A 24,982-nucleotide genomic window follows, 5' to 3' on the forward strand; every position below is an offset into this window, starting at 1 on the left:
GCGGGGTGGAGTGGGATGTCACGGGCGAGATGCGCGCGCATCACGATAAGGCGAAAGCAAAGACAGTGTTCGTTATCAGTACGGCAGGCGTCGTTCACTTGTCGCGAGTCGGTCCATAGGACAGCCAGGAGATTGCGCCACCAGCCGAGCCACTTTTAGATTGATTTTCAAGAGCACCGTGCACGGGGTAGCGCTCCGCGTTTATTTTAACGGTGGGCAGAGTGTTCGAACGGGCCGCGGTCGTCTCGGGCGATAGCAGAAACTGGGAGAAACAGCGTGACGAGGCGAGAGGATTCGGGTGCGGGCGCCTTTTCTCTCCGTCAGCCTGGAAGAACGTCGTCCCGATAGTGTCCCACGAGACAGGCACGTCGTGCTCCCATCGTCACGCTCTCGCCTGTGTTATTAACACGGTTAACCGCGTGTGCGTGTGTGCGTGCCGTTCCTGCTTCCCACGTATACACACGCGGCTGGCGTGTACGCATATAGGCCCCTAACTACACGCTCCTCGGCCGCCTTGCTCTTTCGGCGCGGTGTGCGTGTCGTCCCCACACACGAACGGACCGTGTGCGTGTGTACCTCGGAACGTGCGGCTTCGTGGCGCAGTGCGTGAAATGAGTGACAAGGACCGTTCATCTCCCATCCTCGTTGAAAACAGCCTTAAGTCGCTACTCGATCAACCCAGTATCTTTCCACTGATCGGTAAGTATCGGCACTGTTCTCTGCAATTTACAACGCGCGCGTGTGTGTATCTTTAGAATGCCCTTCTCGACGCGGGCTCGATATATCGCCGTCCCCCTCCTTGCCCTCGCCCCCTCGCGCCTCACCTCCTTCTGTTCTACACGAACACGCGCTCTTGATTTTCTTCGAAATTCGCGCAAATACTACTTCAGCGCTGACTAGCGGCGATCGAACAAGTAGCGAACGCGTTCGCCTTTTTCCTTTTCCCTCAATCTTCTCTGTCCCCTTCGGGCATTCCGATTGACTCGTTTAACGCTTGGTATTTCCCATCGAGCACGACTGTCCTTCTGCGACTCGTGACGTTTACGTTTTCCTCAAAGCCGTGCGTCAATCTTTTGCACCGTTCGCCGCTGTCATGGGACGTGGGTCGGGGGACAGGGGGGACGGAGGCTGATCGAAACGGGCCGTAAAAGGAAGCCGCGGGAGAGAAAAAAAAGGGACAAAGAGCGGTAAAGCACGCATTTGTGTTGATTGGTCTCGTCGGCGCTTAGTTCTTTGGTCTCTCGATTACCCTCGTTTGGACCCCGTGGTGCACCACGTGACGGCTACCGACCTAACCTCACTTTCACGCGCTCGGCCTGCGTCCTATGCACGCTCGTTTCAGTTCAGCTTGACACAGTTGCTGAACGAAACGGTTTCACTCTTTCGATTTTCGATGAGACGTGCATGCGTTGATTACGCTGTCTGACAAACTCGTCGCGTGGTGTATTTGGGAATTTCTGAATGAGAGTCATTGACACGTTTATCAAAGGTCGATTATTTCTATGATACCCGATGTATCGAAGATTTTTCGCTGCTTCGCGAATATTTGCAATGAATCTTAACGTTTCTTTCCGCTATCGCAGAGGAACTTTTTAGAGGCGCAGGTTTTCTTAGTTGTCAGTTGGAATAGCGAAAGGGGACAGGCTAAGGGAGGGGTATTTATTTAGTCTATTATTCGCCATGGTATCTTGAACGATGGTCACAGTTGTACGTCAGCCTTTATAAGCGGAATTAGAATCGCGATGAGTTCCCAGATAATTGTGTTCGTTCACTGTGCTTTCGTGGTATCAATTTAATCGGCTTGATGAGCGATTTTCGCGGACATATTGAGACCTTGTTTTTTGTCGAATGTAAATGGCAGAACAAAGTGCATTTCCACTATTGTCAAAGTATATTAAGTTAACATTTTTTTGCTGTCGAGCTGCATTATCCGTGGAACAAGGTTCGCGTCCAGACGGAGCGCATGCGTATTCGCGGTATTTGCTTGATTCAAGCATTCGCCTATCGGTGGAAAACAGAACGGGGAAAAAGGAAAGAAATCTGTGAAAAGACACAAAAAGAAGATTACGAATCTTGTCAGCGTTAATTGGTTTAGCAAGCGTACATCACACGCTAATAACTCGAAACGGAGAGACGTTAAATTAAGGACAGTTCCCTGACTCAACGTAATGGCTTACTTCCCATTCAACTTTGCAACTAGTTTCGTGCTCGGCGTTCGCGAATGAAATGGGTTTCGTTGGGAGGTGACATCGGAATCATTTTACTTCTCGTTAAAATGCAGGGGAGGTTGCCTTCTTCTATGATGTTGAGCCTGTAGTGCAATATCGTTGTCTTAACACTAAAACCATTCGCAATAAATGTACACATGCCTTTCTGTTTATTTTCTATTATACATATCGTTCGTTTGCTGGATAAGTGACACGTTTAAAAAATTGTTAATTGTCAGATATCCGTAAAGAAGTTTATACAGAGTGTTTTTAGTATGAATGGTACCAGCATAAGGCTGATAGTTCTGTGCGAAAAAAATAAATTGAAAATACGAAGTGAAGCTTTTTTTATCTCTCGTTTTATTTTCAGGAAAACTAACTTTGTGTTTTAGTTAAGTGAAGGACCTTTAGTTATAAAAAGATAAAGATGTATTTTGGAGCACGTGTGCATATCAGTAGTGAAAATTCAGAATTCGCAAAAATCATAAAGCTCAGTTCGAAATTAGAAAATTTGATTACGGATTTCTCACTTATTTTTGCATGTAGAGTTATCACCTTATTGCTTTTATCACAGATTGTCATATAAATAAATTTATGTCTATTTTCGGTGTGTCAACGTCTATTTCATAATAATTGAAGTTTGTCACTTAGGTCTTTATTAAATGAGTACTTTTTAACGTATATAAGAATTATTGCTTTTATTAAGTAGAAATAAATTAAAGGAATGTCACAATTTGTACGTAAACGCATAATTTGATGGGAGTGCCAACGCTGACCCTTCGGTTATATAAATTTCTATAAATCACTTTCAATTTTATAATTACCATATAAAAAAAAGTGCTCATAGCCGCAAACAAACCGATAGATTTATTGCGACAGTTAAATTGCAGAACCGGAGCACATTTTTAACAATGAGGTGATTTAGTAATCATAATTACAAGGTGTGATAGTTTCGCGCGACTACCTTTCAGATTTACACTATGATAAAGTTATGTCATTATTTTAATCGGGCATCGTGCATATATGTTTTATATCGTTTAAGTGAAAATGTATTAGAAGCTTATGAATATTAGAACAAGTCTATTGCTTCACTTTAGACGTATTTAGTGAGGGGAAAGGATTGTTTGTCTTTTTCCGTTTAGATTTTTCTTAATTTATTTTAAATCGAACAATTCAAACCTGTTCATTAACACTTATAATAGGATTATTAAAAATTTCAGTTTCTGAGCGAAAATTGATATTTCTTATATTCTTGAAGGCGGGGGGGTATTCGACTATGGTATCAGTTATTTGGTAACCGTTGTTTCAGTCTTGTTTTTAATATTTTGTTTGTTCAAACTAAAAGCAGGATATTTTAAACACCATCTCCTATTATAACGTATATCATGCAGAGTTGAGATACGTAAAATGTAATTTTATATGCGAAAGAAAATTTTAGCAAATTAGAATTATTTAGAAGACATTTTTAGTATTACAAACTGTATGATAAACAGCATTCATACATACATAAATTCTTGTTTCCTTTATATCACATACGTATAAACATAATATTCAGAAGAAAGGAATTATCTTAGGACCTACTTACACATGTATAATAGGTATAAGTGTATATGTAGATATACGTTGCTCCGTGGCAAAAGGAGTTCCTCCGTTGTCATGCAAAGAAGTCAGAAAAGAATGTTTCTGAATAAGCGTGTCAGTAGCTAAATAAACGCTCTCGCGAAGAGATAGAAACCGTCCTTCTATTCATATTATCGTGGAGGAATAGTTAGCTTGGTTACTTAAAGGGTCAACCAATGATTAAAAAAGCGTCTGTGGGAACTTTTAATACTAACGAATTTGATCACTTGTATAACAGCATTTTTTGTGCGTGTCTCAATCATGTAAGTAATTGTTTTCTCAATTAATGACTTCGGTCTTGAAAGGAGAGCGCATCTTCTATTATTTTTATATCGTAGAAATGAACAAAAAAGACTGGTAAAAAATATCGAAATTTCTTTTTTTCGAACGTTTTAAATTTAATTTAATTTCAAACGTTTCAAAGTCTTTTTGATATTTTTAGGATTCTACTGGATATCTTTAAGACGTTTTTAAGGCGTTTCTGTGCTCTACGGGCAGTAGTTCCATTATACCAGATTCGATCAAATAAAACGTTCGCTGCCAAATCCGAAAGTGGGCATTTAAGCGTTGAAGATCAAGTTCACAGTACTGTGAGAACCGTAGCGAATATATTATACCTGGGTCTCTCTTTACACACTGAGTCTAGACCGCGTAAAAAGAATCGCGTAACGATTGACTCGCAAGTTGTAAAATGGCAAATTCTAACTCGCAATCTTTTTCACGCAACACAGATCCCTTGTGCGAAACGAAACCCAGGTGTATATTACCAGAGTACAACTTCTAGAAAATATATGCCCACCTAAAATCAAACCATCGAGAAGTCAAGAAAAGGCCTCTAGGCTTTCGCCTCTATAGAAATCTAGAAATCCTCCGTAGTAGAACGCCCAGCGACCCGTAACACGTAACACGTGCTCAAACCTAAAATCCCCGCTGGGTGACGGTTATGCGCAAGGGTCCCATACGCAGGTCATAATTCTGATCGACCCCCGACGCGTGGTATCGTGTTCGAGTAATCGGGGAGCGATAGCGCGACAATCAGGCCGGTCGAAGCTGCTATCGGGCTGCTTGGAGCGGGTCGTCGCGCCGTGGTCTCTTCTAGAAATGTCACTCGAGAGCGGTCTTCAACTTGAGAACGGTCTACGGACTCCGTTCCCTCTCGAAGGCGAGGCCTAGCGGACGCTCGGAGCAGCGAGGCCGGTCGCCTCTGGCCTGGCGTGGCCTCTAACCGAGCACCGCTCCTCTGGCACTTGGCCAGAGCTTATGCCAGGTTTCAACATACCGGTCGACACGGATATTTTCGGGTTTGCGGCGAAACGACAAGCTTCTGCCTTCTCTTTCCTCGCTTCTGACCTCATCGGGACGCGCGACCGAAAACCGATCGCGGTGGATCCACCGTGTTTCTCGATCCTCTCTCAGAGAATATTGTCTCAGACAATATCCACGTAACTCGTGTGCAGCTCGTCTCTTCGGTCATGATGCGCGTCGTGAGTACCCCTTCGCGGACTAGGCTACGGTTTATCGATTCGAACCGCTTGCCAATCGCCCCCTCGGGAGTGTCTTAATTGTTGGTAAGGTGTATCTTGAGAGGGAGTCGGAGAAGACGGTTTTTAACTTCTAACTGGTAAGGTAGAGTTCCGGGGCTCGGGAAAATTTATTCATTCCCATACGCGGAGGAACTTGTGGATAGTATCTGCTCGTTTAGGAGTGACTTTTTGTAATCACCGTTGTATTTAATTTGATTAGAAGATTTAAGGAAGGGGTAATATTGAGATACTGTTGAAAGGCTATCGGGAGGCAAACATTTTTATTTTCAATTTTCATTCTATTGCGTGGAGTATCTTATACATAGATTTACTGTCGTTTACTACAATTTTAAGCAGCAGATATTGCAGTAAATAATCATTGTACATACATATATGTATTTCCTTTACATTGGCTCTATCAAAAAGTAACAATATTCATAAGCAGAACTCGTTTCCTCCAAGTAATTTATAGCTACAGTAGGCACATATAGAAGGGATACGGTATGTACGTACTTAAATCCTAGATATGGTGAAGTTATAACAAAGGGGTATTGTATTGATTTGATCGCCATGGAACTCGTAAAGTGCTACTCGCGCGGATTCAAAAATCTATGTGACAAAACCAGAGAAGTTGGGAACGATATTCCCATTATCGAGCATCGACGATATGCGTATCGGTGCTCGCGGAGGCTCATTCTTATTCCTAATCGCTCCGTCAGCTCTAAATTACCGGCGCTATCTTATCGTTTGAGTCCCTTTTACAGGGATCGTAAATGTGCGCCAGCGCCCGAGAAACGTCGTCCACGTGGCCCCGCTGTCGGGACCGTAAATTATTTAAAGCGGCACAATAATGAGTAAGCATCTTGCGAACAGATAAGCGTACCTCGACGCGTCGCAACTTTGCCACCTACTGTCATATGTATCTCGAAAATACCAACAAGCAAAAGGTATATTCGAAGCCGAGGTTCGACCTGATAGGGTCTCATCTTTTTTCTCCACATGTGTTCTATGCCTGCGGTAAAAGGCAATTCGTTGAACTTCGATGATGAGAAACTACACCACACTTTGACTTCGTTTCAAATTAATGAGTAATCGATTTGATTATTGCTAGATTTTTGCAATGATAGTTAACAAATATTTGTAGTGTTTTTGTCTATGTATCTGTCGTCTTGAGACAAAATTACCTAAGTCATATTTTTGTATTATTGACATTTAAAGTTCTCAACTTCAATACTATCTTCCGAGTTTGTGTCTGCTTGAATCCTTATTTTTACGTGAAAAAATTCTGTTAATGTCCTTCCTTTGTTCTAGAAGCATAAATTTTGTTCTAGATTCTAATCTAGGTGTCAGCTCAGATTTTTTGAAAGTGCGACACAGGTCGTATTGCCTCACAGTCACATAGACATGAGTCAAGTACCTTTCTATCAAATATCCGAATATTGAAGTATTGGAGCACTGTCTAACCCTAGCGACAACCTTGACGCGGAAGCCATATTTTCTCGGGCACGGCGTAAAGGCTTCGTGCCTCCGCACACTTGTACGATTCGTCCAATCACATTAGCTTGACTGTCTTTTTCAAAGTGTGACACGCGAAAAGGGGGGAAACAAGAAACGAGGGGAACGGCTCAAGAAAGGAGGGATTCCGTACAGGGGGATGTTGATGAACTACTTACTCAGACGAGTCTTCATTATGTCAGCACACGAATAGAGATAACAATCTGTGTACGTAATCTCCTCGTTATAGATTCACTGGCAAATTTGTAGCCGGTAACTTGCTCGTGGAATGGGTTAGCGTTTGTTTGTTTAAAATAATTTAGAGCTGGCGTTAACGTAGCAAGGAGCTCATAAAGAAGGAATTCTGTGCAGCCGTTATTGCTTCTTTATTTGCATCATTTCCAAAATATACAGTTTAGACTTAATACGAGACTCAAGCATGAAGTACCTGCACTTCTCTGTTGGATACTTCTACTATTTTATGTAGACTGTAGCAAATGGGCATGCATATTCGCCAGTGAAATGGAGAGTGGGTTTACTGGCGATATCCGCGAGAAATTGAACCAAGACTAGGATGATTCGTAATGGGAAAGAAAACGTCTCTCGTTTCGCTCTCGTGGCATATGCGCGCGGGCGCGATACGAACAAAGTCAGCGGGAATAATCGATTTGGCCAGTGGCCAAGCGTAAAAGGCAGATTTCGACTAGGTGCATCGTCACTATTTCACCTGCATTCGCGTTACCATTACAGAAAACACGGTGGCACGTGATAGGCGGCTCAGCCCGCGCCCGTCACGTGCTCGCGCGTAATTCCGAATATTTCTTGTTAGCATTATCTACCACGTTGCGCCGCGCCGCGGATAAGCTGGCTCAGCCTCGTGAGATCCGCGTGCTCCTCTTGTATTTTAGTGTTAATATGTATATACGCCCGCGCTCACACGCGTAACGCATGTTCAAAAGTTCGAAAGCTCCAATTTCTGCAAGACTATTTTATAAAAATGATTCTAGGTATAGATGTCATGATGCTCAAAATAATTGGGAAATTGTTTTCTTGAATGACTGCTTCTTTGGAGACTATTATTATTTTTAGATGCTACAAGTGCATAATTTGTACGTGTTTAGGTGATTGGTACAGTAGCAGGGGCGAATTTAAATGTTTACTGCCATAGGCTATCATATTTATGTTGCCCTACAATGAAAGAAAAGGATAGGGAGGTCCTTTTTGTAAAAATTTATTATTTCTCATTTTAAATCTTTTAATGTTTGAGCAGCTAATTTGCCTCATGAGTAGAAAATTTCTTATTTCTTATTTTAAATCTTTTAATATTTGAGCAGTTAATTTATCATATTGATTAACTCCACTACACTATACATATATACACTAAGTGCCACTAAAGGAAATAAATTAGTTATAGGAATTAAAAATATAGTCAGTTTTTATGTATTCGTTTTGTAAATAATTGTTAATTTCGTCAACGTACACACGTGCGCTGTTCGAAAGAGTTGAAGGTTTATCTATTCAACTTTATCGTGTGGTAATTTCATACTTTAAAATTTAAACTTTGTTTACAATCTCATATATTTTTAGCTTATACATTATGGACAAGTTACTCCACTTAAGTATTTATAGCACCATATTTCAGCACAAAAGTAGCATTATTATTGCAAAAGCTTGATCAAAGAAAAGGAAAAAATACGTAGTACTAGTTAAACTGCAACTATATTTTTTGAAAAATACAGTTCTCACTGAATTAAAGGATTTATTAAATTTGCAAAATGCTTTCAAGAAACATCTAACATTACTAAACTTTACGAGAAGCTGACTGTCACGAAAGATGAAATATAGTCTCCTAGCTGTTTCTTGCAACCCACTAATTCTCATATTTCAGAGACAATATTGTTGCAGTACAGTAAATTCCATATCATGTGTATCAACATTCTTAATTTTCTATAAGAAATAACAATCACGTTTAAAGTAAGTGCTGTCATACATACGTGTATAAATAATATACGATTAAAAATGTATACTTATCATGGTATAATTACAATACTGTAAAAATGTACGAAATTTGACCAAAGAAGATGGTTGTCACGTCCACTTTTGATTGGCCATACTGTAATCACATTATTGTCAAGTATCTCTGGTTTGAAAGATGCTCGCCTATCCGCGGCACGACTAGGTGAAATAGTCACACGTCACGACTATACGTGTGCGTGTGCGAACGCATCATTAGCAAGACTATCATTAGCCAACAAGGCCGTGAGCAGGGCCGTCATCGTCGACGAACGACTACGGGCTCTCTAACCAGAGACGGCTCGTTCAATGAGCATTTCTACGGCCTCAAGGAAATTCTCCTTTTTACGATGATTATTAAATGCACACTTATATACCCTTTTTCACTTTCAATTAATATAATTGAAATTTGAGCTGATTCTTTTTCGTGTTAACGAAGAAAAAACAGTACTTCTAAGTTTACTGTTTAATTAGTGTAATTACGTAGTGAGCACGCGAATCACATTTTTAGAAATAATGATATTTTAGTAGTGTAATGAAATACAGTTTTATAAAATGAAAGCATCTCCAAGTTCACTCTCTGTATTTTATGGATTATTTAATGCTGACTTGTCTGGTTTCATTCCATTATAAAAACACATTCTTTCATGCAACATATTTTCTTGCGCAATCTAACACTCTTCTCAACTCTGCAACTTTTAATGACTACGAGTTCTCATAAAGTGGCTGAAGATTAGTCGTTTAACTAAAGTTTCATTCCCAATGTCTGATAACTTCAATTTTGGTTGCAATAAATAATATAAATAATCTTTCAATTAATCTTAATTGAAGGACATTTTTTACAATGTAGAATATAAAGCTAGAAATGTGTACAAACTAGAGCTGCCTATTTATTATTGCAGTTCCTTCAGTTATTAGATATTTGATCGTTGAGAACACGAATGATTTACAAAATTTATTCGTAAATCGTATTAATTGTATATAAAGAAATAAATACATACAAAGTATACAAGCGTACAAGAGACTTTAAAACAGAGGTACATGTACGCGAAGTAAACACATACAAGTATTGAAGACAGTGATCGATTTCCTTGGAATGTTTCTTTCCCAGTTGGTGATGTGCCTAAGATGAGCTGCAAATAAGAAATATGTAGATGTTACATGTGTGAAGTACGGGATATTATTGAACCAGTGGTAAACAATATTGTCGTAGCAATGTATCAAACCTACTCATTTCTAGAAATTATACAATATTGTTTTGTTTTGATTTGTGGCAAGATAAAATTGTGTTACTCATACTATGGATTGACTCAACAAATATTGCGCCCCCTCCTGTAAACTCGTTTTTAGAAAAAAACTAGTTTTACTCCTAGAATCAATGTCTATTACTTTTCTACACCTTCTGAGCATCTTTTCGCCATTAGTCAAATCAATTTCACCCAGATCAGCACCCTTTACTTCCACCTGTGTCGTTGAACTTACTCAAGAAGCAAAGTTACAGAAAGATAGATCTTCGCGTACCATTCAACCTTCTTCTCCAAGAGTTTTCTCTATCCTCAACCAAACAAGAGATACTCATCCTCTATATTCTCTACTTATGATTTCACTAAGAATCGCTCTCTTTTGTGATCGCATGTTTGCTAACATCCCCCGCATCGGTCGTCTTTTTATTTACGCGACCCGTCTACCGATGTGTTTTATCAGCTGCACCTGTTTTCCATTTTTCTTGCGCTCTGTGAGTCTTTGCGCCGTGAATCTTTGCACTTTGGAGGATCATTCGCGTTTCTCCTCGGAACTTTCGCAGACCGACGACACTGTGCTCTGTAAATTCTCTTTTCTTAAGGGGCTGCTGCTTTTTTGCGATTGTTTGGTCAGAGCCTTCAGTTCCATTTCGACTATCTCTTTGGGCACTTCCGATCTTCCCCTGCGTCTTCTGGATCTTTGTCTTCTGTGCGATTTTCGGTACGATCTACGCCGCTTTCTACTACTGGACCGTCTTCGACGCCTACTTTTCCTGCGACAGGGCATTTGTACATCGTCTGCGCACAGTGGGAACTCTGAGAGGAAATTCTGGTTGTACGTGTAGCATCCTCTGTTAAAGAACGGTGCGAATTTTGCATATAACACTTGAATTGGAATGCATTGTGTAATTGTCATTGATCTCTGTTTAACATTGGATAGGACATAGGGCTAACTTAGTGGCCCTGTTTGAATGTCGTCATGATACCCGAAATTAAGGATTTGTGTCCAACTCGATATGGCGGAAAAGAGTAAAGCTAGGCATGGTTGTAAATTGAGTGTTTCCTCGTATTTGTCAGACACTTAAATACTATATAATTATGAAGATAATAATATGCATAGTGTAATTTTTTAATTAGGAACCTTGTTCTTGGTATTTCAAAGCTTATGTTTATTCATAGCATGAACTGAAGCACAAAATCTTTTTTCTAATCGCAATTTTTGAGCTCTGGAGATATTAGATACGTGAATTCTTTCAAATTTTTTTATGAGTTTTGATTGCTTTAAATTTTGTGCTAGAGGTGAATACAAATCCTGAATTTTAGGTGTCATGGCTATATTATATTATTATTCTTTTGATTACCCCTTGAGACGATGAAGAATTCCCGACGTGACACCACGTTTGAGAGCCAATTGAACGTGCTTTTTAATAGTAGTTATGGGGACATTATACTCCTGGGATATGTAGTTGCAGATTTCTCGTGGAGTCGATCCTTGGGCAACCTGTAGACTACGTATCGCCTCGACGACCTGAGCCTCAATTTTCTTACCAGTCATTATGCCAACTATTTAATTTTGAACATCAGTTGTACCTATTAACATCGACTCGTATACTCATTGGTTATAAATTGACGTGTAAATTGGATATTAAAGTTCTCTTGACTATTATAAGACTGACACGTACGTAGTCCAACTCAAGCTAAGCGTTTATACGCAAACAAAGAACTGAATGAACTCAAAGGACTTTCAATAAGATAAAGTTCTGAAGCACAATTCGTATAACACATTTTTTTTACTTCAAGGGGTTAGAAGTTTAAATTATTTAATGCTTTATTCTGAGAAACACCCTAATAATTTCCAAAAATCAACCCTATTGAGTATATATGGGACTGACTGAAATGAAAAAATATTTATTTTAAAACAGAACGTTCATGGTATATACGAGTGTGTACTTTTTCAGATACTCCATGTGTATTTTAGTTGGGAGTTGAGAAGTTGGCAGTCGTGGCAAAACAGGGTCAAGAGTATTATTCGACTCGTTACAAGTCTCGAATGCCTAGTATCTGACCAATTCGGCCAATAAGGGAAATGCGTGTGTGCCATCTTTATATGTTCTTGGCAGAACTAATCAGAAGCAACTGCCATCTTCTCTGCTTTCAACAGTACTTAACCTTGGCTTGAGCACTTACGATTTCGAATACTTCATTCTCATTTGTAACCACCCCCTGAAGCGTTCCACAAGTGTATTAGATTTTAATGTTGTCCCTCGAGATTGTCGAACATCTCCTCGATATTCTTTCTCTCGACATCGACTCTATTCAATTACTAAATTCAAAAAATTCAAATAGAGACAAAGTAGAAGATTACGTTGTCTTCTCAAAAAGATATCGAAAAATTATTGACGAACACTCGGAAATTGTTGGAATACTATCACGATAGAAGGGTACACGAAATTTTGTTCGGCTTTGACGTCAAACAACGCGGTTTCCATGAGACGATCGCCGTCTTTGAGATTCCTTTGTCGTTTTTCGGTCGCATGAGATTCGAGTGAAAAACAAAATTCGCTCGCCCGCGCGCGCTTCATAACTGGCGGTGGTCCAGCAAAAGGAAGAGAGAAAGGGAGAGAAAGAGAGAGTGAAAGGAGAAAAATGAAGGGATTTCGATCTATTTCTTTCTGCTTCGAGTCCACTTTCTTCTCTCTCCTGTTCGATCTTTGTCTCTTGGTTTCTCTACGATCCGCCAGCAGAAATAAAACGGAGCTGAATAGCGTCAGGAGAGCAGCAGCACGGTAGACCTTTAAACAGTGACGTCACCGACGCTGTTTTCTCGTGCCTTCGTAAATATAGTACTCTTCCGCCTGTTTGACTTGCAAATTGGGTACGCAATTAGAGAGCACCACGAAAAATTGCGGTACGAATTATCGGCACGGTCGCGCGAGACGAGCGAAGCTCAGCGAAATCGTGTTGCGAATCGCGTGCGATGTTTGAGTCGCACCCCCTTGCGAAAAATTGCGTGTACCTACTGTGCGTGTAATTAATTTCACTGGTAGGCAGAAAGAAAAATCAACATTTTTTATTTTTGGGGTTGGGGAGAAGGGTATTCGAGAAAAATCTTTACTGACTTTTTGTATTTTTTGGAACGTGTTACAAATCTGATAGAGTGTAATTTTTTGTACCTTCTATACCTTTGAGATACATGTAGTAATTCATTATCATATCTCCTTTTCTGCTTGACCAAATTTTTTAAAACTTCAATACCAAACTTCATAAAATTCCGATAACTTAGTTCACAGATACATGCATACACACAGATACAAGTATCCATATATATAGAATTTAGTCATCGGATTTTTGCTATTTCTGGACCCAGGGGATCTGAAAATGTCCAAAAAATCAACAACTTAGGAAGAGGGGGTGGGTACGGGGTGACGGTGTAAAAATATGAGCAATGCTTTCCTCTCTGTTATATTACAATGATAGGAAAAGCAAAACGTAATCCTTGATAAACCTATTTATTTATTTTTAATCGTAAATAGGAATATCCAAGCGTATCAGAGGCGGTTCTTGAGGTCTCTTTCAGAGGGTGGTCGAAATGTTTGAAGTACCTATATTTTTGAACCTTCTTTTACACGATTTTTGAAACTTGCTAGTCATATTTATTTTAATATTTCTATCGAATATTATGGCTTAAATAATTAAATTTACATTACTTATTTTACCTAACAAATTTTTCAAAGTATGACATAATATTTGTAGATATTATTAATTGTGAGAGGAGAGGGGTTCCACAATCGCCTTTGGATCCGCCACTGAAACGTAGAGTAAAGATTTAATGTTTTGTACGTATGTGAAGGAAAGAAAAGCGGGTGGGGCATTTGGTAGAAATTCTTTATGGTTATTAAACGATTAGCAAAGTAGGAGGGTAGCTGTTTCTTTCTCAGTACATGTATGTGGTGGTAATGATTGATTAAATCAACAGGAAAAATGCGGAAAGCTACTTACTTATGTAATTATTTCCCCAGGTTGTCATGTTAGAGATAAGTAATTACAGATTACCAGTTATGTACGTCGTTGGCGCGGATCTCAGTAAACGTATCGCAATCTTTGTCCGAGCGATGGAAAAATAAGAAGGCGAGTTCGACGATTAGATCAAAATAAATTAATTGAGACATATTACTTGTATAATATGTTTGTCCTAAATTACTTGTGAGACCTCAATCGTTTACGGTTATTTGGTTACCGTTTATAATCTCTGGGTTTACAACCAGAACTTCGTGTTCTATTTGAAAGTTGTGACAGAGACTTGCCCGCCATGTCACTGACATGTCTATCGAAATGCAGTTAAATTAGACGTATGGAGTAAAGTGTTTTTGGCGTTAATGCGTTTAAGAATTCAAAAAATGGAGTTAATCATATTGACCTATGAACAGCTCATATATAGAGGTAGTTATTGAACTCAAACGATAGCTTTACAGTGTCCTTTAAGTTATTAGAATATTTGGTATTTAAATGTAGAAAATTCCGATGCGCCTTATTTGCATCTCATTTGCTCTTTTTTTTCCTTAAGCATTCACAGAGCGTCTTTACTCATTACTGTTTCATGTCTCAGTTAGTTCAGCCGATTTGTCTTCCATAATTAGATAAGTCTTATTTCTTTTCTACTGGTTTTATACGATATATGTCTGCGAATATGATAGAAAATTATAATAATTGAGGGTGAGTCATGCGGTAAAGTAGTTTAGAATCTCTATAATGCTGAGTTGTGAATAAAAAATGATCGTAAAAAAAAATTCCCGCTCAAATACTTAAACGGTAATTAGTACTATTATCGCAACGTTATTTTCATACTTATGTTTGGCAATCAGATCAGTACATACATTATAGTCTACATATTGCATTTAAATGTTAATCACTACATGTTTGCACAAAAAAATAGTGTTCGTTCTTGCTTAAAATCAAACGAAGATCGTACGCTGTACGCGTAATGAGCGCGACAGGATAACGCAACAGACAGGATTTATTATATAACGCATGCAAATCCGATATCATAAATAACTGTTTACTTCAAAGAGAACTGGCATCGAGGAAAAAATACTTTAAGGGATTATTAGCTGACACTAAGCGTAAGCGGCGGTCTCTTGTACCCAAGATAAACAAGCGTGCATAAATTCAACCACTCGTGCAGATCTGTCGATCTGATTTTCCATGTTGGGCCGACGTTATTGATCGCAATCGGATATCCACAATTATGCTTATCTTTCTGCCTCGCCGGATCTTGCATGATACGTCTTCAACAGCAACGTTCAACTAGAATTACGATTATTCGAATGATTCAGTTATATCTTATTACATCGCACAATCGCGATAAAAGTGACACAATTCAGAAAAGTACTTGCGTTTTTCAGGTAACATAAACATAAATTAAACAGTGCAGTTAGAGGAACAGATTAAGCAGAAAGAACAGAGATTAAATTATGCCTGAAGGTGTAGAGAGAGCAGAAAGTTCTTTTTATTTATCTATTTAAATTTTAAGAAATAATGGCCAAATATGTCTTCGAGTTTCGAACGATTTTAAACATTTTCTAAATCGTATAAAGCTGAATGATCTTGAATTTTTTCTGTTGTTTCTGAAACTCAGTTACTAAAGTTCTTGCAATTGATAGAAAGGTGTTCATGAAACTTCTTCATGGTTTTAATTAAAAAACCAAGTTTTTCAAGTTGTGTCACTTTCCTTGCAGTTGTCCAACATATTTATTTGAATTACGCGGATGGACGCAATCCTAATCCATGTACCGTATTAGAAGGAAAACGTGGCTAGCATAGTTTGTCTGACATTTAGAAATGCAGTATTTTCCTATCATGTAAACCGATCACGTACTTTGCATCTATACATTTCTATTTTCCTCCTCCGTGACGGTATATGGCGTTTAGGTTAGCAACGCAATGGTTTATGAAGGAGATCAGAGTAAAATTTGCTGGTAAATAACAGAATTATTTAGGTTTATATTCAAGTTAAAGAGATCTTTTGAATGCAATCTTGTTTTCTTTTTCTTCTTTAAGTGTAATATTAGTTTAGGTTACAGTTATCTATATGAGAGGAAAAATTCAATAGACAAGATTCGAAAAAAGTATCGCTGCTACGATAGATTATGATAAAAAGGGGCTTCTTCCACTTGTTTGTGGGATCTCCTACAGAGAGCAGCACAACCAGAGCCAGACTCTGCTGGCATCTGGCACAGGTTTATAGAATTCGTGGCGCCATCGGGAAGTTACCATCAGCGTATGTGTGAATCGACGGGACAAGAAGAAGAACTTCAGACGTCGTCAATTTACACAAAATTTTCGGTTTTACGAATGAAAAACAACGATCTTGAAGTGGTGTGTATTATAACATAACATAGCATAATTTCAAACACTATATATGAATTCACAATGGAACCAAGAGGGTCCAAGCTTTCTTCTTGCCTTTATTTTTATTACTCTTCAAATTCTACATTCGGTTTACTTTTCTCCAGTAAAAACTGCCATAGGATAAAGGACCCAGTTTCCATGCCCATTTCAGTCTCCAGATATTAAATTAATTTGTGAAACATTTAGAAAGAAATATGAAGTAATTTAATCGTTATATCTTTTTAAATAAAATTTCAGATTTTCTCTACATGTCTGCTACAAAAACTAACACGAAATTTTTAAAAAATTCATTTAGTGTCCTGAAACTGGGACGTGCATGGAAAATGGATCCTTTACCCTAGGTATCGATTCGACCATCATGTGGTCGAAGCTCAATTCGAGTTAAACGTCCACAGGTAGTGCTAACTGCGAGTGATCCTTTGCGAAACAGGATTCCTTATCGAAACGACCGATTTGTTTCGTGAAAACTGTTCCTCGCAGGATATCACGAAACGAATAGCTCCGTGAATGCGCAAGGACACGCGTACCGGACACGATGCATTCATCCGTGCGACATCCGTCATGACGTTGTTTATTGTTAGCCGGCTAACGTGAGTTCCTGCGCAAACTGATCGTCCAAATGATTCTAAATTGCCGGGCTTTGGTTGCAGGAATTGCCGTATTAAATATAACGAGCTTTATGGTTTAAGTTGCTTTCGATGAAATACGAACAGATTCGAAGATTTCTGTAACGTCGCCGCTGTTTAACGAGGCACTGCGTATTGTAATGCTCATGTTCACAATTTCAGTCGTACAATGTGTTAGACGATTGACCAAAATGACGAATTCACTGTAAACAATGACATATTAGGGAAATGTGGGCCCTACAAGAGAACATACAAACTATAGGGTTTAAATAGGTATAAATGGGTGGATATATTCTCATAGTCCACTGGTGCTCGCAGGAGAAGACGAAAGAAGAGAATCGAGGAAGATCGATTTCACCTTTCAAGTAGTCAGTCAGCGATCGACAGCTCTGATGTGCAGTACTGGTTTACGCTCGATCTTTATAAATAGTGTAAATACGGTAAATAAAGTCGTAGTGGATAACAGAATAGTGAAATATGTCGGGTCTGGAACTACGAACGCGTAGGACCTGCGCAAGGATGGCTCGTAACAATGTAATGATAACATACAGAATAGTGTTATCGCGTGTTTTTAGATGTAACATATTTGGCGCACAGATAACTCTGCAACGCCGAGACCGACGCCATTGAAACCAAGATCCATCCATCGTAAGAGCAACGTCGAGATAGAGGTTAGCACGCACCATCATGATCAAAATCTCGTGGTCCATGGTCGTCGTATCAGCCGCGACGGATGAATTCGAAACGGCGCGACGAGGCCAGACCTGGCCAGGCGAAAGTGGTCGCATAAATGTCGGGAACAGAGAAAAGGCGCAGGCGGCTTAACGAATACGGAGAGATCGGTGAACCGGAAGCGAAAGGCACGCGCAGCTTCATTCGGTTGGTATATACGAGGTTTATACGCGCGTAAGATCGTTAGTCTGTTGGCCTTTACTGCATCAAGAAACGAGAAATCTCCAAATAACATTCCTCGCGAGCCCTTGTCCCTTTACGATTCACGAAGTACTTCTCCAATTCCTTCTCGACTTAGAAACGATTGGAACTTCTTCCTAGTTTCTTTATTACGTTGCTGCACTGTCTTGTGGCCACTCTGGCGACAGGTTACGCTAAGATATTCTAGAGAATTTTTGTGGTATTGTATCTTCTTGTTATAGATATTAGGGTATGTAAGAATATTAGTATTTAAGGTGAAGAAGTTTTACTAAAATGTTTAAACATGACTGTTAAATTTCTGCAAGTGGCCTGGGGCTGTATTTTTACTAAAGAAGTTTATCATTTGTAAATGCACTGTTACAAGCGTCCACTTGATACATCAGAATGCATTGATAGGCTGGTAATTTTCTGATACCTGTTCACGATAAATCATAACGCAAGGGTGACTCAGATGTAACACTTAGAAAACCCGATTGAATGAGATGCCTAAAGCTTACGCAACAGTGACGACGTCGCAGGGAACGAGTTCCAGCGGCGACGTTTGCGATTCGCAAGGCCATGCCTCCAGAATTCACTGGTTATTATATTAGCCAGCCACATATAGCGAAATCGTTTATATGTATATACGGCAAGATATCGATTGTATATGACAATAGATGAACAAGGTATTCTAAAATCAGGGATGGAAATAAATATGTATAAGAAAGTTATAGAAATGACAGACCGAGAGGGTAGTGTGTATGTGTGAGTGTGTGTATTTCTTTATAACTGTGTAGAAACGTTCTTTAATAATTTATTAGTCATATAGAAATGGTAGCTTTATTTCTGCACTTATAAATAATATTAATCTATGTGTCTCTGAGTTAATTAAGGATTAATAGAGATTATTATAACAAAAAGTACTGTGAAATTAATGAAATTAATGAAAATATCATTGATGAAAGTAACTTTAGTCGAAGTTAAGATCGCCACGTAATAAACGTATAATCGACAACGTATTTAGAAATTGATGGTCATGGAGGTAAACCTAAGTATGTAGTTTTATTTATTTATTTATTTGTTTATTTAAAGGGATGATTTTCCTAACACATGTTTATTTAAAAAAATTTACGGTTGAAGAAAGTAATCATAAACTTGTGAAATCAGTCGTTAATTATTTATTACGCAAAGTACATTCATTATAGATATTCAAATGAGAAAGAAAATAAATCAATACCACTGCAGTATAAGACGTTAACGCTATAATTTATAATATTTATGCAGTAATTTTCCCAATAAGTTGTTCGATTACACACATTCATTGAGTAATTAACTACTGTGGCATTTTCGCCAATTTTTTTCATCCTTCGAGAAATTGTGGGAGTATATATTTCTAAAATATAGAATGTTATATACTTACACGTAAATAACATTCTTTTATCCAAATGCGCTTTGTGTTTATAGTTGTTATCCTGTTACTAATAATAAGACTCTAAAATATTAGATTTTTTAGTACCCTTCAAATTTATTCCTAAAAGAAATAGGGTTTCGAATTCCACGAGGAAAAAAAAATGAAGTTAATTGGTCTAATGCTTGATCTACGTTGTGGCATCGATCGTTGTTGAAAGAGAATAGGAGCGGCCGTGGTTGTACTCTGAACGGCGATCAATCGATATCGCAGCTCGAGAGCAATAGGATCGAGGCAAAGAGAAGTCTGAGAGAGATTCCGTCGAACCGTTCGCCGCATCGTAGTCTCCCATTTTTCTAAATTCTGCATGGAAAAGGCTCGGTGCCGGACGTGCCTGCCGCGAAGGTCGCTCCCCGGACGTGACATCATTGGCAATCAGTTTTTCAGACACGTGAGAAAACAATTGTTCCTTACAATGCCGTAATAAAATGGTACACACCAGCGGGATTAGTTTAATCGAGTTGACTAGGAACACACAATTCATTAAATCGTTTTTTCTTCACATTCATCCCTCATTCTTCTTCCTTCGTCAGGTTGTACCTTTCACTCAGCAACAATTCGTTTGAAAAGTTTATGCGATACAGTCTTTACTGTAATGAGCTTTTAATATAATATCAAGAAATCAGGATACATGCAGATATTAACAATTGATTTACGTTAATTTTATTAGATAACAAGAAAGCTGTTAAAACACATAAAAAGCCCTGTTGGGTCAAAAAAAGATTCAGAGATTGATCGAGGATTAAACGCACCTTTTCACTGCATTCGTTGCGAATGAAATATGTCTTGCGCGAGAAACATTTTTCATCAGCGACGATATCGATATTGAAGTTGATAGCCAACCCGAAGGCGATAGATCTTCATTAAAGTGTTAAATCGATTTCTAGAGTTGGTCTAACCCGCCTTGTTAATTGGCATAGATTCTATAAATGCTGTGCGTTCATCCTGCACGTCGCGTGGTATTTAACGGGAATGGAAAAATGCGCTGTGAATGCTGCAAGGACGTCGGGCTACAATACTGCCTAATGCACGTGATACTTTCCCACGTAATTAGTCACGGACCTATCGTGAAACCACGAGCAAAAGCTTCTATATTTTCTGCTCAGCTGTTTCGTAAAAATTCACGATTTCTTGAACACAGGACGAGATAGTCGAAAATCCATCCATTTCCAAATCGAGCATTCCTCAAACCAGACGCTTCCAAACTTGGAAATCTTCCATTGACCAGTTTCATTGAACAGTCATTGTTCCTAAAAGGGTACACAGTGGCCACGAATCGGTGGTTCCGATTCGAACCGCTGCCAATACGCGGGAAAAACGTGGGACCGAGGGTGGCGGTGTTGCTAGCGAGTGGGTATTCGTATTATATAAAATCGAAGAAGCGGGGTATGAAGGAGACGCGAGCATGTATCTCGGTTAACTCGGAAATATCTCGAGCATACAGGATGGTTCGATATCGGGAGTGGGATTCCCACGTGTCAGATTCACGCAGCAGAGCACGTGATCGCGGTCGTTGGATAGAAACGATCCCAGGGGTTGCTGGGGGCGGCTCGCTGGGGTGGAGGATCGTGAAACTATTAAATGCAAAGCGTATAGAATGAAACTACCTGCTTTATTAACGCTAGGGACGGACTGTTGCGTAACTGGAGGGGTCGACGCTAAGTTAAGACGTTTCTGCGAAGACATCGTGTTCCCAATCGCGAAACGAAACTGCGATCGAGTCAACGAGTAATTAAGGAGGGGTTGCACGCTGAGCAGGAACTATTCAACCGAAGGGTTATAATTAATCGAAGGATACGCGAACGATGAAGTCCGAGGAAAATCATGCTCGACGATTTTCTTTCCTTGTTTTTTTCGATAATGAGAATTGGCGTTTGGTAAACAATGTTACCGAGTTTCTACCCCTGTTACGTAAAGGTTAAGACCTGTACCTGACTGATACATTACTTCGGTATTCGTACGTTTTTGTAACAACAAATGCCTGTTTCTCGTGGAGTCGTTTTCATCTCCGTTCATCCTCCTTGATTCCCACTGATTTTATAGACACAATTGGCCCAGGCAAACAATAGGAAGTTTGTAGAAGTTGGTTGGTCTTCCGTGTCTAAATCGTAAACGCAGTGGAGGGATTATTATCGTTTAACATGCTTGCACAATTTGGCCAGTCAATCGCAGTCGGTCCGAGACACTGATGAACGTCCTGTGCAACCCCCCGTGTATTTTCCGTCCGACCGCGCGCCATATTTACAGGGGCTAGGTTTCAGCCTACACACGAAGCAGGAGCAGTGTTTGTTTTCTCGTTCTCTGTTTCTCCCACCCTCTCGATACCTTTCGTCGAGATGGGACAGATGGGTGAACCTTCGCCTGGCGTTCGACAGATAAAGGTGTCGTCTATAGGTCGATTAAAATATAAATTGCATTAGTGGGCTGTTTCACCCTACACGGATGAGATCATCCTTCAGCGCTGGCCTTCAATTGACTTCCGTGTTCCGAGAGAATCGACGCTCGCGTTTAACCCTTAGCAACCCATGGTGGCGTTTGTCTCGTAGTAGATATCGACGGTTCCACGGAGTGAACCCACGATTTTCTTCGTTTGGAGTTGTCATACAATATCACGATATCCTTCTCGTGCGTCTAAACGAGGACTCGTGAATCGTGTGATAGCTAAAAAAAAATAAATATGGCTAAATAAAATCTAGTCTCTAAACGAAGTAGTAGAGAACACATTTGACTGGTTAGACTCACAAGGTTATTGCACAGCACACTTAAGTGGGTCTCGCTTAATTCACTATATGTATTTTGATGAGGCACTGTACCTAATCATTTCACATTGTCGCTTTTTATCGTCTAGAGCGTGCTCATGTGAAACGCATCGACTTTGCTTTTGGATCAATTCTGATTTATTCAAACGATGGGAAACTATTTTCTTGGTCATTTCAAATTACAAAACGAGTTCTTGTTCGGTTTGAACGGAATTCTTACCCAACAGTGACTCAAGTTCTTTTTATTACATGTTTATAAATGATGCAATGCGAAGACACCGAGTTAATTTCTATTCCCAATAACACCAGCGAGCCTCGAAAAGACTAAAATGGGACACTCCGTATACGGTTAAGTAGCTGCGCCATGGTTTAGACAGGAATGTTTTATTAATGGTACATGCAAGATTAACCAGGATAAATGAAGTGCCGCATTAGACGAACGCCTGCGGCGTGGTCGCGCGAGTGAAAAGCAACCGATGACTGCGTAACGCATCCCGCCACGCTGTTCTTCGTAATTCCTCGCCTGTATACATACATCATCGGCCCCAGTCCCAATGATCCGCGCATAAGATTACTTTGATATACGACAGTTTAGCCGTCGACACACGGTTAGCTTGTCGCAGGTCAGGTCAATACAGGTCAACGTACTCCTCGGCTCTGACTTATCCCTCCCTGTCCCCTGCTCAAAACTCGTCTCCTTCGTCAATTTCCTGTCCCATTGCCACCTCATGCCGAATCCTCTCCCATTGCGACGTTCGATCGCTTTTCACGAAACGTTCGCTCGCGAGTCGTTTCGACCGCAGGAAACAGTGAAATTCCTGAAGCAAAGGACGAAACGACGCTGCGTTTCTGTGACATTTACGGGGAACAAACGATCTCGCGTAAAGGCGAGTAAGATTGCGATCAGCGTCAGCGGCCTACGCATAATTGTTGGTATGACGCCGTAATTGATATGTGGTGAAATAATTTGCATCGTTCCTGCGAAACTGCGTGAGAAAGAGTCACGACAAACATCGCCTGATGCAGTGATAATGGCTGGAAAAATTTTGATGCTGGCTTATGTAGGAAAAATGCTATGATCTATTGCATTTGTGTGGTAAAAGATAGATACGTATACTAGACAGTGGAGAAAATTGTAAAAATCCTATTAGTATTGTAAGTAAGTGGTTTGGACTGAGAATATGGTAAAATGTAAATGGCACTAAATAAGTTAGATGGTCTAAATGAAAATTAATTATTTTATTTTATTTCCTTTAAAACATAAGCTTTTGAATTGTACAGGGAATCTCGTAATAATTGGACAATACTTCAGGAATTGATTCGACAGCAGTATTGCAAGATGCAGGGAGAAAATGTCTTCCAGTGATATCATAGAGCAGAATAGTGGCAACGCAGTTAAATACTATGCGGTAACCCCACTATTCGATTCTGAGACGTATTGGAAGACATTTTGTCCCGATATTTGACAAGACTGTTCAGCAGTGCTGAATCAGCACCTAAAAACAATAAAAGAAATTCTTATAAACATATGTCTTATATGTAGGGACACTGTATATAATTTCTTTTGCGTTTTAAGGGCACATATCACTATAGGTAAAAATGCCTTCTTGTCGAAGGATTAAGAATGTTTTTCGAGGCTTGTCTCTTCTGTACACAATGAATAAATTGTGTGTGATAATTCTCTGGTGATCTATCAGAGAATTGTCTCCAACATTTAAGCGTGGTTTCGCTTATGTATAATATAAGCAGTGTTCAAGACATATTGGTATTAATTGGATCAGCCCGTTTGTAGCAGTGATTTCGATTTTGGTCAAGAAGGCGAGTGTTTTTAAGTTCGCGCGATGATAGAGCTCCAATAATCGAACGTCCCATTAAACCAGCCTTCGCCTCCTCGAGCTGGAGTATCAATTAGTCGATGATTAATTTCAATATGCATTATTCATTGCGCTACCACGCGACGTGACACGCTAATTAAAGCTGAAGATCTGCGGGATAGCTCATAATCTCTAACGATGCGGACAAAATTGACTTCCAAATGTCCTGTTATTATTATACGACTCCAGCCAGCGATCGGTTTGATATTAGCGATTCTGGGGAACAGTAGACTTCAGTGAGAACACCTTCATTTGATGAAGGTTGATTTCAACTTGTGATTATCAGTTCGAAGTTTCTGTCTAGTACCTAAGTACCGGCGTTAGATTGATATAGTTAATGAGTCTTGAAAAGGAGCGTTTTACCTGGTTTAACTATGTAAAAGATGCCATGCATGATGTATTAAGCATATCATTGCAAGAAATAGCAGCTTAACCTTTGAAAACAGAAAGTGGATTAAAATATGTCCATATACTTTGAACACATTCATCGCCAGGTTACTAGTCACTCCAAATATTAAATAATGTTATACATTTTGTTACATGAAAAATAGAGAGAGGAGAGGGGACACAGTATATAATCAGTTAGCACACAGTAATTGGGACTCTCACTCTATTACAACTGTTCATTACTATTTTAACTCTAGAAAATCCTACTACTAGAGCCACATATCTACAAGCCACTCTCTGCAAAAAAGGACTAAGAATAAAGACTACAACTAAGATATCACAAAACTAGGCTATTCCGTGGCTCATGGGAGTCAATCTACTTGCCTCAGAACGAAAAAAAAATGATGCATACCTCTGTCCTGAATGTAATTTGAACGGTGTCGATCGTTC

The 24,982-nt window shown here is 39.5% G+C and overlaps 1 protein-coding gene across 3 annotated transcripts in view; it reads left to right on the forward strand.

The window, feature by feature from the left end:
- Positions 1 to 119: 119 nt before the first annotated feature.
- Positions 120 to 24,982, forward strand: part of LOC143179156 (thyrotroph embryonic factor) — a 102,335-nt gene continuing 77,472 nt past the window's right edge. Inside the window, exon 1 of one of the 3 annotated variants that reach the window (XM_076378249.1) lies at positions 120 to 699. In XM_076378249.1, coding sequence (XP_076234364.1) covers positions 612 to 699 — 88 coding nt within the window. In that variant the 5' untranslated portion in view covers positions 120 to 611. The remainder of the gene's footprint in view (positions 700 to 24,982) is intronic. The other 2 variants (XM_076378250.1, XM_076378251.1) reach the window with 2 other exon arrangements.

Source organism: Calliopsis andreniformis, chromosome 5, assembly GCF_051401765.1.
Source record: "Calliopsis andreniformis isolate RMS-2024a chromosome 5, iyCalAndr_principal, whole genome shotgun sequence".
Lineage (NCBI taxonomy): Eukaryota > Metazoa > Arthropoda > Insecta > Hymenoptera > Andrenidae > Calliopsis > Calliopsis andreniformis.